The sequence below is a fragment of the Gymnodraco acuticeps genome, unplaced genomic scaffold (genome assembly GCF_902827175.1).
Source record: "Gymnodraco acuticeps unplaced genomic scaffold, fGymAcu1.1, whole genome shotgun sequence".
NCBI lineage: Eukaryota > Metazoa > Chordata > Actinopteri > Perciformes > Bathydraconidae > Gymnodraco > Gymnodraco acuticeps.
In genome coordinates, this window is record NW_022990042.1 from 6,579,792 (window position 1) to 6,593,187 (window position 13,396).

A 13,396-nucleotide genomic window follows, 5' to 3' on the forward strand; every position below is an offset into this window, starting at 1 on the left:
TTTGAGTATAGAGCAAATGTGACCTATAGTAAGAATTCAAATGTGATTCACATCTGTAACACATGATGTCAGTATAACTCATATTGAAATATTCAATGACATTTTTTAAGAGGACATAGTAGCTAATTGTCAGGTTCATATTTGTATGTTTTGCCTCTACTGTGACAGTAGAGATGTCCCGCCCCTTATCCTATCACATACCTTGTGTTGGAGCGCTAGCCAATATGTGTTACATAATGATGTCACTATGTTACAGAATTAAACAAAGGAGTCCAATGGAGTTGTTTCAGGAAGGGTGTGTGGGAGAGAAACTCACTCTGTCTTTTTAGCCTTTTTTAACATTTGTACGAGCATTGACTGACACATCCAATACATGTTTTAAAGTCCAAGAAAAGCTTCACCTGTCAGGTAGAACTCTCTTGCTGTAGAAGTCAGGCAGTCCGTCCTCCATCGTACTGGCTCCTCCGTTCTCTGAGCCGTGCTGCAGGAAACAGATAGAATAGCAGGATAGCAATGATCAACCCGCCATGTCGACAGAATCTGAAAGGCTGGCAGAAGGTATTATGGTTCTAAATGTCTGGCTTGCAGGAGTGAGTCCACTGCCAACAGAAGTGTGTTTGTAAAACAGCTCCTGATCATGCTGCCCTAACAGAGTTTGTACCGATTTAGAAAAAGCCTTTTACAAAATCTCCAAACAAACAAGCCGCTAAGTTAGAGGCTGCCCCTGGGAGGTGAGTCACAGAGACATACGCGACAGCTTCCTGCTTTATAAAGAAAGAGGGACTTATTTTTGGAAAGTACCCGTGGCATAGAAAACCAGATAAATAACAACATTTCACACAAAGGAGATAAAAGAGGCCTTTGAGAACTAGATACATGCTGGGTTTACTTTCTCAACATAGACTTAACTTCAGCGTAAGATCAGAAATAGGGCAGTTCAACATACACTGATGTCACTTATATAACACAGACTCCATTACCTTCATTAAAAGAGCCAGATGGAATTAAAAAAGTAAATGTTTGGGGTGGACAAAAAGCCATTTAGGGTACTTGGTCACTTGCTCGAAGAATAATGAATATTCTTAATTAGGTCAAAGGTTATTCCCATAGACTTACAGATTCAGGGGGAGGGTGCCCCGCTCTGTGTCTCCGTGGTGGGCGGGGCCTGACGTGGGTCACGTGACGCAAGGGCGAGCCATTTGTGGGGAGGGTGGAAAGACACTCCCATGATGCCGAGTGTGTATGAGGGTCGGAGTGCAGTGGAGCAGAGGGGGTGGAGAGGGACTGGGCTCATCACCAACACCTAGACAAAATGACAATGACTTTAAAAGGAATCGTTTTTTGGTTAAATTACACGTTGTTAGTTTTTATGACAACCCCTTTTACAACTGGACACACATTCACCTTATTTCAAAACTTTCACCAACTTGGCCAAACATGCAAAATGCTTCAAATAAAAAATGCAGAAAGAAGCTCAAAACATAATGGAAAAAGGGACATCAGAAAGTGATGCACACCGCTGGGACCGGAGAGCTTGTTCAGGGATTATAAAGTTGGCCAACTGTCACTGTTGGAACAGTTAGTCTGTTTCATATTTGTAAGGGATTTGTCAGTATATTTGAAATGAGGTTAGCTAGTCTGCAAGCTAGCTACGTTGGCTAGCTTGCAGACTTCCAATAATATTGAAGAAATCTTGTGATCATATTGTTAAAAAGCCAATATAACTTGCATTTTAGATACGTTTCCAGGGACAGTTGACACGACCTTAGAAAGCCCAAATATCAACAAGCCCAGGTCCCAGCTGTGCTCCACTTTTTAGTGTCCCCGTTTCGATCATGTTTTCCCATCGTGCTTTACTTTCATGGTTTATATTTGCAGCGTATTGTTTATGCACTTCACATGTTTTGTCAAGTTGGAGATGTTTCTTCATTGTATGTGTTTTGGCCCATTTCTGTTTTTATATTTGCAACCTTTTTTGTAAGCTGCAGCACGATTCTCCTAATGGAGGTGTTTTGGGAAGTATTAACACGTTTGCACCTGTAGGCCACCATAGAATGGATATAAAGGCCACTTAAAAAGGCTTTATCCTTCAATTTCAAAGATTAAACATACAAGATTTAATAGAGTGGCAGATAACAAAGTCCCTATAAGCATAAGCATTGGGGAGGAATATAGTTGCACACCAATTACAAGTTCAAGTTAAACCAATTAAAGAACTTTCTCACTGTATTACAAGTAAAAAGTGAATTGACCATGACCATGCTAATATGTGATATAATATCAGGCTATGTTAGCACTGGAGGCTAATTAGCAGCTAGCGGAGGCACAAAACACTCACTGGGTCTGGTGGAGACGGGACGGATTCTTCTAGTTCTGGAGCTCCGCTTCTTTATAGCCATTGTGTCCTTTTAAAAAACGAGAGAAAAGTAAAATGCACTTTTATTTCAAACACTGCAGCCAAATATGTTAACATAAATGTGAGAACAGCACAAAAAAAGTACGCAGAAAGAAATCACGGGCTTATGCATCATATTTTCAGTAAAACAAATTCCATTTTCGAAACCATTTTAAACCATTGGCATAACTGATAGTCCCATTTCTAGAAGATGCTCAGTTAAATCAAAACTGGATTTCTTTATAAAAAAACCCGGCTTTTTTGGATAGAAAATGTGTTCCCTCTTCTACAACTGGCCACGGCAGACGGTGATAGACAGATGGTTCGTCCAATCACCTGCCAAGGCAATTTTTCAAAGTGCATGCCCTTTTCAGAACAGTTTCCAAATGATAGCTTCTCAGATGGTTCTGCGTAACAAACCATCTGGTACATGTACCACCTGTAAAAAAGAAACTCTCAATCCACTGAACACACACATAATGTGACCTGCTCTATCAAATCAGTCACTTTGACCCCGAAACACATTTAAAGTTGTAAACCTTGTTGGAAAGAGTAGATTTTCAGCTTTTTAATGACTATTTAGCTATTTGTATGAGTATTTGGAGAACAAAAACAATAATTCGGGTCACATAAAAAAATGAGTTATCAAGAAACAATTATTAGAAAAAGGCCTTCAAAGTAGATTTTTTAGCGAGAGTTATTTTAAGAGGGGGCTCATAGCTTAATATTTTGGCGGCATAGTAACCCTTGACCACCCCCCCCAAGATCTTTTTGGTGTATAACAAAACAAAGCTTGTTAGTAGGCTGCCCTCTCATACTGTTCAAGTCATTATAAGCTAGTAGCATTGAGGACGAGGATGTTATTTTACTCAGATTGAAGGAAAGTCACACCAATGAAAGTTGATGTGTTGTATTTATGTATTTTGAGAGGAAACACACAACAACCACGCCCTGTTTGTAACCTCTTTGTTGAGTTGCTTTGTGTGCCGCTTGCCATCGTACCTTTACAAGCTTCAACGATGTATTCATCACTGGAGCTCTGCTATATTTTTTATATTCTTAAAGCCAATCTTTGTTTTTCTTTGAAATTCGACAAAACCCTCTGTCCCGTACCCTGCCGCTTCACTAGCCCGTCAATGATTTTTCCTGGAGACGTAGCGAGGGTTCACATTTTATCCGCATGCACTCGGACACTTACTATTCCCAGGTTGACACCAAATCCTCATCGGAAATTCCAGGGACTCAGCTATCCTGACTGTCTGACGGGCGCCGGCCCGTCCCGACGTCATCCCAGCGCTTCGCCTGAGACACCTGCCGCAGCTGATCACACACACACACCCACACCAACACACACACACACCACACACACACACACACACACCACACACACACCCACAACACACACCACACACACACACAACACACACCACCACCACACCCCACACACACACACACACACACACCACACACACACACACACACACACACACACACACACTTATGACACCTGGATCAATAACCCTTCTGCACAATCTCGGAGGAGAAGCGGGCCCGCCCTTGTACGCAGGACGCTTACAAAGAAAGCGTAGCGCTATAGTTGAAAAGACCATGTATTAAACACAATTTCCTGATGATCAAACCTGAGTGAGGCATGATAGAGGACAAACTGGCACTGCGAGAAGAGAAAAAAGAGATGTAAGGTAGAAGCAATGAATGGAATGCAAAGCAGCAGCCAGCAGTTGTATTGCCTGCTTTTCCACTGGTTTCTTTTTTATACATTTCAATTAAATGGAGAGGAGAGGAAAAACCGCAGGCTCTAATCACGTCCTTTAACGGACTCAAAACTCTGTTGTTTCTCGAGGCAATATTCTCCTACTCGATACTTAAAAAGCCTTCATCTTGATGTGGTAATGACACAGCAGCCGCTCTAAAACAGTCCCGACTTCACTTAAAGATGCTCAAAATGAAAAGATACACAGACTTTTTTTGACAGAATGAGAGATCACAAACATCCCACACATCAAACTTTAATGGATACTCCACGCTGGAGAAAGTCTTTGATAAGGAGACCAATAATGAGCTGCTGCACTTCACATCAAATTGCACTGCCGCTGATTCTCCACTCGCTAAAAATGTTTGTTGACTTCGACATTCCTGGGCCACTGGGTGAACATCTCTGCACTTTGCTTATGTAGCTATAGGCACACTTGCGGCAACATTTGATCAATAATGTTTGTGGATCTGATAAACAGCACACTAATGTATTCCACTCAGCAGACAACACGCTTTAGAAAATACAGTGTTTTCAGATGAATCCATGACTCATCTTACTAGAGAAAAATATCGCCTCACTAAATGAAATGAATCATCATGTAGTAGACAAACACACTGCACAAATCAATGGAGGATTTTTAGCAACGATACAATATTAGTTGTTGCTTTTTGAGAGCAGCATGAAATGTATTTGACTCAGTGATAGCTCTTTTTAAAGTGTGGAAACTTTCTAACCAATTAGAGTTAGTCGTTAGTGATGCAGGGGGCCAGTCTGCAGGTTGTCAATCACTTCCAACCTACTTCAAGAACTTGGATAAATGTAATGGGGTTCATATAAAGTAGGACACATTGGACAATGATTGGAATATTTGATGCAGTGCTGGAAGTTGTTATGTTTTTGGCTGAAATTGTCGTGCCTTGTTTATTCAATGTTAGCTTTGATGACATTCATTGCCACAACAAGATCAGCAAGATCAATCGATATATAATAATTGTGGTCTCAATATTGATCAATATAATGGATAATTCAGTGAACAAGGCAAAGTTTGGATATTTGAAAAGGTGTGTGTATTTTGCAATATTGTAAATAATGTGATCCTTGGTTTATCTAAAGGCTGATCACAGGAGCCGGTCGGATGAGCTGAAATTAGTAAAAGGTTATTGTTATAGAAGATCGCAGTGAAACATTTTTGAAAATGGGGGGGCACTTTCTGTGGATTGCACCACTGTTGCGAAAAATGTTTGGTTAGAAATGTGAACCACGTTTTTAGGTTACAGACCAATGCCAATATCTTTAAAGGGCACATATTCTGTGTATATATTTTGATGTTGAAATGTGTATTTTGTGGCTCTACTGTGAAGTTTACATGCGTTAATGTTCAAATATACTTTATTTTTCTCATACTGCAGCAAACTTTTCATTTGGTTGGCTGTGAGATGTCCGCCCCTAAACCATCACGTTCAATGTGTTGGAGCGGAGCGTGAGTGTTACATAGTGATGTCACCATGTTAAATAAGTAAACAAAGGAGTCCAATTGAGGCGTTTCAGGCAGGGGGGGATGTGTGTGGGATAGAAAAGCCTAAAGGAGGTAACTTTGGGATTCTAGCCTTTGCAGACTATTTACATGCACTCAAACCCATATAACACACTGCAGGAAAGGGAGAACCCCAAGGAGCATATTAGGGCCCCTTTAAGTCTTTGCATTGACGTTATAGATTAAAGAAACATTTTGTTCTACATTTCTATATAGAAGTCATGCAGTAAAGGGGTATTACCAGTACCAGGGTTTTATGGGTGGTGTACAGCTCTTGTAGAATCTGATCCACTATGGAGTTGGTCAGATAGGAGACCACAGACAACTTCACCTCTCTGAAAGAAAAGGCCAAGGGAAATAGAGGAGGGAATTACAATTCGAGAAGTGTCTCGGCATTCATTTGTGTCTTCCCTTTGAACTTCTTTCACCCCTTCTTACTCTAAAGCTCTGTTGATATCCTCCGCCGCTCGCTCCATCAGGGCGCTGCGGATGGCGGAGCGAGGGATGGAAACTTGCTCTGAGATGGACGAGAGGGGCGGGTTGAGTCTCTCTGCGGCGGAGCAGGACATTGGACACAGCTCGCGGCACAGCAACACCATGGAGTCCACCACCACCTGTTTGCAGACGAACACCCACATGCATCACTACACATAAATTACATCTCGCAACATTTATAATGCACTCTCAATACACCCACGTTCGTGTTTCCCAAGCGTCTAATTATTCATGTACACTGTTTCTTTATCTCCTCCCTTAGATTTTTCATCCAGCTCCTTTACTCTGACTTGTTGTCATGTTTTATTTATGTACACTGCAGCAATGCGTTCAGCCATGTATAGACTGCTAACAAATCATATGATCTGATCACCTCATCTGCAAGATACAGTTTTGCTGCATTTGAATTGATCTTCACTTATGAAAAATTAGAATTGGAAAGCACAAACAGAAATGGAAATTAAGCTCAAGTAATTCAAAAGAAAGTATTCCAGATTCCTCCTCAGGGCGTGCGGTTTGGAATTTTTTTTTATCATTCGACTCATACTGAATCCCAATGGGAGTAGAATAAAAATAAATGGTAAACAAGTTCCCTCCCTGTGAATTTGAAATGCTCCTTTTTCGTTTGAAGTCAGCATACCTGCGCCGCACACACAGCCCCGTGCCATTAATTGGCAATTTAAATGCAACTAGTCCAGAGCTGCACTACTGTTTAAAATACGATTGCATCGGGGGAATGGCTATGGTTGCGTCCCCGTCCCCCCCACCGCCGACCTACCTGCAACTCCTTGTCCGCGGCTTTGGCCAGTTCTCCAGCCAGAGTGTCCAGACGCTGTTTGACGGGGCCGTCCACTGACAACACATGGGCCAACTCACACAGAGAGGGATACAGCTATTACACACAAATACACACAAAAACACGCGACAGGAAAGGGAAGAAAAACGGTTAAAATCAGTGGAACAATTCATTTAACAGAATATACCCTTTCTGAAATGTTTATTATCGTATTTATAACTGTTGATGGATTATCAATAATATGTAAGGATAGTTTAGATATAGCAGCAGGTAAAGGTAGAGTTAGGTCATGATATACCATGACGCCTGATTAGTGCTGGGGGATCTGAAGAAAATCAGTAGTACCCCAATATCTTTGATCAAATACCTCGATATTGATAGGGGTAGGGTTGATCATTTATAGTTTTCACATAATATTTTCAAAAATAATTATTACTAATTGAATGACCATGTCGGTAAAGGCAAATAATAGAAGAGCTAACACAGTGAGATACATTCAGAAAACGTACATTCCTAAAAAGACTACGCTTACAATATTTTGATATCTAAAATCTGTAGTCTAATATCTAACGATATTAATGTAACATTGATGATAAATAATTAACTTCAAAAATGTTCTAGGTTTGGTTTGTTTCTCTATTTGTCAGCAGGACTGACTGATTCAATAAACGTGTTAAATTTGGCATGGGACATCGAAGATCCCATTACAATTTGGTGGGGAGGAAAGGGCAGATAGAAGCATTATATTTCACTCTCCGAGTGCACTTCTAGTTCAAACAGCAACGTTAATATTCATAAGCAGTTGTGTGTCTAGACACCTGGCAAATGTCCAGTCCAATATTCACTTTTGGTTCCTTTTTGGGCTCCACCAGCTCCTGAGGGAAATATCTGGCTCTCTAGCCATTTGATGATTGGCATCCAGTGGACTGATCGATTTAATAATATATAGAATAATACACTTATTTATATAGCACCTGTCTGGAAGATGCAGCCCAAAGTGCTTTACAGATCAAATATATAATCCATTGTTAATCTAAAACCCTTTGTTATGGTGCTTTAAGTAGAATCCCTGAGGAGAGGTAGTTTCGGTCATTTCCACTACTGGTTCAAATACAGAAACGTACTTCCTCCAAGTGTCTGACTCACACATCCTATATTTTTATATATGCTATAACAGTTTCACAGTCTCACGTGCTTGAAATAAAGTGTTACTCTACTCACAGCTCTGGAGTCCCTGGCTTCCTTCAGGATTTGTCTGGCCGTCTGGACCCTCCTCTCCCTCCTCAGAACCTTTCAGGACACCCACCTGCTGCTGCACCCGCACACACCAGACGCTCCATCACCTACACACACATCAAACACACAATGAAATAGACGTACAGCCATCAATTGAGCATTTTATATTAGGTCATGAAGTACTCTTTAGACGAGATTCATTGAGATTTGGTCATATTTTATAATCTTTCTTTTTTAGTTTTTCTTTATGCAACATTTTAGCTAACTTTTAGTCAAACTTACAATTTTTTCAGGTATCTTGTAAGAGAGAAAGGGAAAAGAAAATGGACGAAAAAAGTGGAAGGTGATACAAATAATTTTAGGTAATTATTTAGTTTTTTGTAAAAAGTATTTCCGATTCATTGGGAAATGTTTTCATAATTTTATCTTAAAACAGGGGGAGAAATTGCTCATGTGCAATAATACAGACACACACCTGTTCTGCCGTGCTGGTGACGAGGCCCTGGTGCAGGCCTGAGCGCCTGTTTCTGGGAGAAGTGCTGAGTCTGGTTGTTCCTAAGCAGAGCACGTTGGATCTGACCACACACACACACACACACACACACACACACACACACACACACACAGAGAGAAAGAGAGAGGAGTGAAGATGACAGGTGTTTACAAAGCACAGTGCGAGGAAGACAGGAGACAAGCCCTATTTGCATGGTAATAAGGAGAGCAGTTCTGACAACGTAACGCCATGTCTTTGATTTATTTTCTTGACTCACCAGATGGAAAGCGCTCGCAGATTAATCATCTTAGGTATAAGAAAGGATGGAATCAAGGACTTACACTGTCAATAGCACACAGACAAGCAAACTTTACTTGAGTATTTCCATTTTATACTACTGCTTACTACATTTTGGAAGCCGATATTTTGCTTTTTACTCCCCTGCATTTATTTATACCATTAGTTACTAGTTACTTTTGCATAACTAGTACATTATGTTGTACTATTATGGATGGATGTACCTGGCAGTGTATACATCTTTTGATTTTAAAACCGATACCTTTACCAGCTGCAAAATAAAAATGACATAAATGCGTATTTTTTTCAAATAACTGGGTCCCTTTGGATAATGAGTTCCTTTAGAATTGGTACATAAGTAAATATTGATGCAAAATACTTTTATACTTTAACTTAAGTAAGATTTTGAGTATTTCTACATTGTGGTATTATTACTTTTACCTTAAGGGCCCTATTGTGCTTTTGGGGGGTTTTGTCGTCCCTGTAGTGTGTTATTTAGGTTTTTGTGCATGTAAATGGTCTGCAAATCCAAAAGGTTCCCTCCAGAGGGAGTTTATCTTCCACACACTTTCCCTCCCCCTACCTGAAACGCCTCCATTGGACTCCTTTGTTTACTTCTGTAACATAGTGACATCATTATGTAGCTCAGAGCTCAGACACATTGTACGTGATAGGCTAAGGGGCGGGACATCTCTTCAGGATCACAACCAGTGGCGGACTGCCCATCGGGACGAATCCCGATGGGCCGGTACTGAAGTGAGCCGGTCGGATAAGTCACTAGCACCCCACATTGACAATTTACTAGTGGTAGTGAAGTGGGCCGGTTGAGATGCCAGGGCTGATTTTTAGTCCCAGTCCGCCACTGATCACAACAGAGCTGTCCAGCTAACCAATCAGAGCAGACTGGACTCTGGTTTCAGACAGAGGGTGAAAAGAGGTGCTGCAGAACAGGGAGTGAGAAAAATCAAGAGTTTTTGAAGATTGAGGTATGTAAACATGTCACAGTAGAGACAACACAATACAAATGTGAACCGCATAATAGGGCCCCTTTAAGTAGAATATCTAAATACCTCTTCTAACCACTGCAAACAACCACCCTAACCCAAATCAAAGGCTTTATACCAGTGTTTCTCAAAGTGTGGTCCGCGGACCACTGGTGGTCCGTGAGCGCCCCCTAGTGGTCCGTGAGTAAATTGGTAATATTTAACATTTTAAATAAATAAATGTATTTAAAGTCCCATGTCATGCTTTTCCGGTTATTACCCATCCCCTTGTGTGTTATGAAGGTTTTATTGCATGTAAAACGGTCTGCAGAGTCAAAAAACCCTAAAAGATCACCCTGTAGCGAGTAAAACTCTAACACAGAAAAGACCTGTCTGTGCTGCCCCAGAAAGCCTCGTGGAGATTTCTCTTTTTCTTCCTGGTTCCATATCCACATGGACCAATCAGCGGACTTCCTCAAACACACACACTCAATATGTTCTCAGCTGCAGCTCCGCCGATTTCTCCTCCCTGACACGGCGGGAACGCGGCGGGGCTGTGAGTCGGTGTGTGAGCCAGAGGTTGCGCTAGACTTTTTTCACTGCCCAGGTATTTTGACGACAGGATCGTAACATTTTCCGTCAAAATTCAGCAGTATTACCCGTCGGCCTTTACACTCTGGGTGGGGGCGGGGTGAGAGAGGGAGAACTGTCAACCGGGGGGGAGAGCACGGTCGTGAACTGTCAACGGGGGGCGGGGTTAGCGCCGTGTTTATGCATGCCCACTGCACCTCGCGGGAGTGCGCACAGCGTAAAGCCAAAACTCACAGACATTTCAATGATTTGGGTTTGGAAACGGTATCATTTCCTTTTTGGCAGGCATGCTTAACACCGGAGCCTCGCTGCGGGGGAAACTTTGGCGCTGTTTCCGAGTTTGTTCTAATCCATCAAAATGACGGACTGCTTTCAGATTTTTCCGTCATTGTTAAAAAAAATCCGTCAGACGGAAAATATTCGGTTAACGCGACCTCTGGTGTGAGCACACACACAAACTCCCAGCCAGGGTGTGTGTGTGTTCGGGGCTGGGTTTTGCTGTGTATCGCTGTCTCACAGTACGGCCACTGGGCTGAAAATGAATAACATTTAAATGGGCCCACTTTGAAATAAATAAAACATATGGCTGCACCCTAAAAAGAGTTAACTTATTGAATTATGACTGAAGATCGTCAGCAGTCTTCATCTTCCGTGTTTTTCTCCTCAATACGTAAAGGCTGCAGCACCTTTGACAACTTCTCTCCACATATCAAACATACCGGTAAGCCAGCAATCGTGTGCTGTGAAAGCATATATATAACCACGCAGAATTAAACCCTCTGGGTTCCTACGATACTTTTATTTTCTTGATTTATCCATAGTTCGCTCATCGAGCCGGGGGTCAGCTTATTCACCTGCAAGAAAAGGCGCTGGTGCGGGACCGTAGCAGGATGTGACGCATATTTTAGTTGACCTAATTAAAACCGTTTTTTTTTTTTTTTAAAATGTATGTGTCACAGTATCACCTCAAAATACAAGATACGAAACATTTTCAACCGTGCAACAAAATATAAATAGTCCTACAAATGTTTTTATTTTATTTCCTTCTTATTTTTGTCTAAACTCAAGGGAGCCAGAGTAGAGGGCTCTCGAGCCGCGGGTTGCCGACCCCTGGGTTAAGTGGTCCTTGGTATGAACAAGTTTGAGAAACACTGCTTTATACACTAACAACCAAAACAAATATGAAAAAGAATAGCTCCACACCAGATCTATTTCTGATGTTAGGAAGCACCTTCCGTCTAAATATGCTGAACTGGTGTAAAAATATACTGTTGATGTTTTCTGGAGATGTATCAGAAATTCTCCTTTAGCCTCCGAGCTCCTAGGGTGGTGAGAAGTTTTGTGCAAGTGATTGACAGCTGAGCCGTCGGGGGGAAAGGAGTTTGATGTGAGATGTAAACAGACTCGCTCTGTTAACTGCAGCTTACAAGCCAAGTGACAAACAGCATTAGCAGTGGTATAGACTAAGAAAACCACACCATTCACGATCGGACCTGACAGATCTTCATGTTTATCTTATCTTTCCCGTCTGGAAATGTCAGATTTGCTCACACTCTTTGTCTTAGCATGCCGTCTGGCTGTCGGTAAATGTCACGGTCATGGCAGTGAGGAGGCCACCGCTTTGGTTTAGTGTTTTGATTGGCTGTATGAAAAGAAACGTCTCTGGTGACACAGACGGATAACTCATACCCCAACAGACGGCTGCCACCATGATCAACAACATTTGAAATGCGTATTGTCAGGCACTGACATTAGAGGACATCGATATTCAAGAACACATCGATGTGTCGTAGAAAGGAAATGAGCACGTTAGCTGTAAAGGAGATCCATCACTTTGCAGTAGAATATTTTGAAGTATATATGAGAGGTAAATACAAATAGCAGATAACTATAAAACTGTTTTATTGTCTTGACTCCGCGGATGCTTACCTGCTTCACCATCTTATGTATAAAAAAGTTCAAAGAGTAAGACATGTAAACTTTAGGGTTTAGGTTAGTTATGGACATATTTCTCAACAAATGTAAATGTCCCCTCTGTGGGGCGAGTATATGTATTCTGATTCAATGTCTTTTATTTTACACCTTTGTTTTATCAAGGATCTATAATTGTTATCCAACATGAAAGTGACCTTAACTTTAAACAATACCTGGAGCACAAGAGGGAAATGAGCATGGGTCTGCAACACAGTTATCTTTTCATTAGAGATTATTCAGTTTACTATTTTCTTGAATAATCTATCAAAGTCAGATTTTTTTAATTGTGTCTGGCTGTTAAGGGAAATGTTCAAACATTTTCCTTAGGCACTCATTTGAAACACATTCTTGTAAACAGCCATGGCCTGATTTAACTCCCGATGGGCCGTGTGTGTGACGTATATGTGAGCTTTTATTGTGTGTCTGTGAGAGGGAGAGGGAGTCATGGGAGAGAATGGAGGGAGGACAAACACCAAAGCAAGTCTCATGCTGGTGGCTAAAGTTATGAGAAAATGTACACTCGATGTTCACAATATAGTAATCTCATCATCCTACGTGGACAAGACATCAAATATTGATTATGTTTGATATATTGCCCAGCCCTACTATAAGGTATTTAATGAAATTCATATTTCAAAAAGGCATTAAAAGGTCTTTAAAAGTAGGGTGTCTTTAAATGTCCCACGCAGGGTTTTCACAACAGCAATACGACCAAAACATCAACATCTAATCATACGCATTAATGTAAGCAAATGAAAACCGTCAACCTAATTTTCAGGTTATGCCTTTATCTGCATTTCTGAACTATGACGTACCAACATTTAACAC

General features: G+C 41.2%; 1 protein-coding gene across 1 annotated transcript in view; it reads right to left on the bottom strand.

Annotated features, from left to right (window-relative positions):
* The window catches only part of carmil3 (capping protein regulator and myosin 1 linker 3), a gene marked incomplete in the record, with an annotated part of 121,085 nt that overhangs the window by 5,233 nt on the left and 102,456 nt on the right, over positions 1-13,396 (bottom strand). The window contains 15 exon segments of the mRNA XM_034215344.1: positions 402-481; positions 1,117-1,274; positions 1,277-1,303; positions 2,339-2,405; positions 3,594-3,615; positions 3,617-3,661; positions 3,663-3,715; positions 5,951-6,038; positions 6,142-6,317; positions 6,977-7,090; positions 8,216-8,263; positions 8,265-8,321; positions 8,323-8,337; positions 8,706-8,741; positions 8,743-8,805. Of these exon segments, the coding sequence (XP_034071235.1) occupies positions 402-481; positions 1,117-1,274; positions 1,277-1,303; positions 2,339-2,405; positions 3,594-3,615; positions 3,617-3,661; positions 3,663-3,715; positions 5,951-6,038; positions 6,142-6,317; positions 6,977-7,090; positions 8,216-8,263; positions 8,265-8,321; positions 8,323-8,337; positions 8,706-8,741; positions 8,743-8,805 (1,049 nt within the window).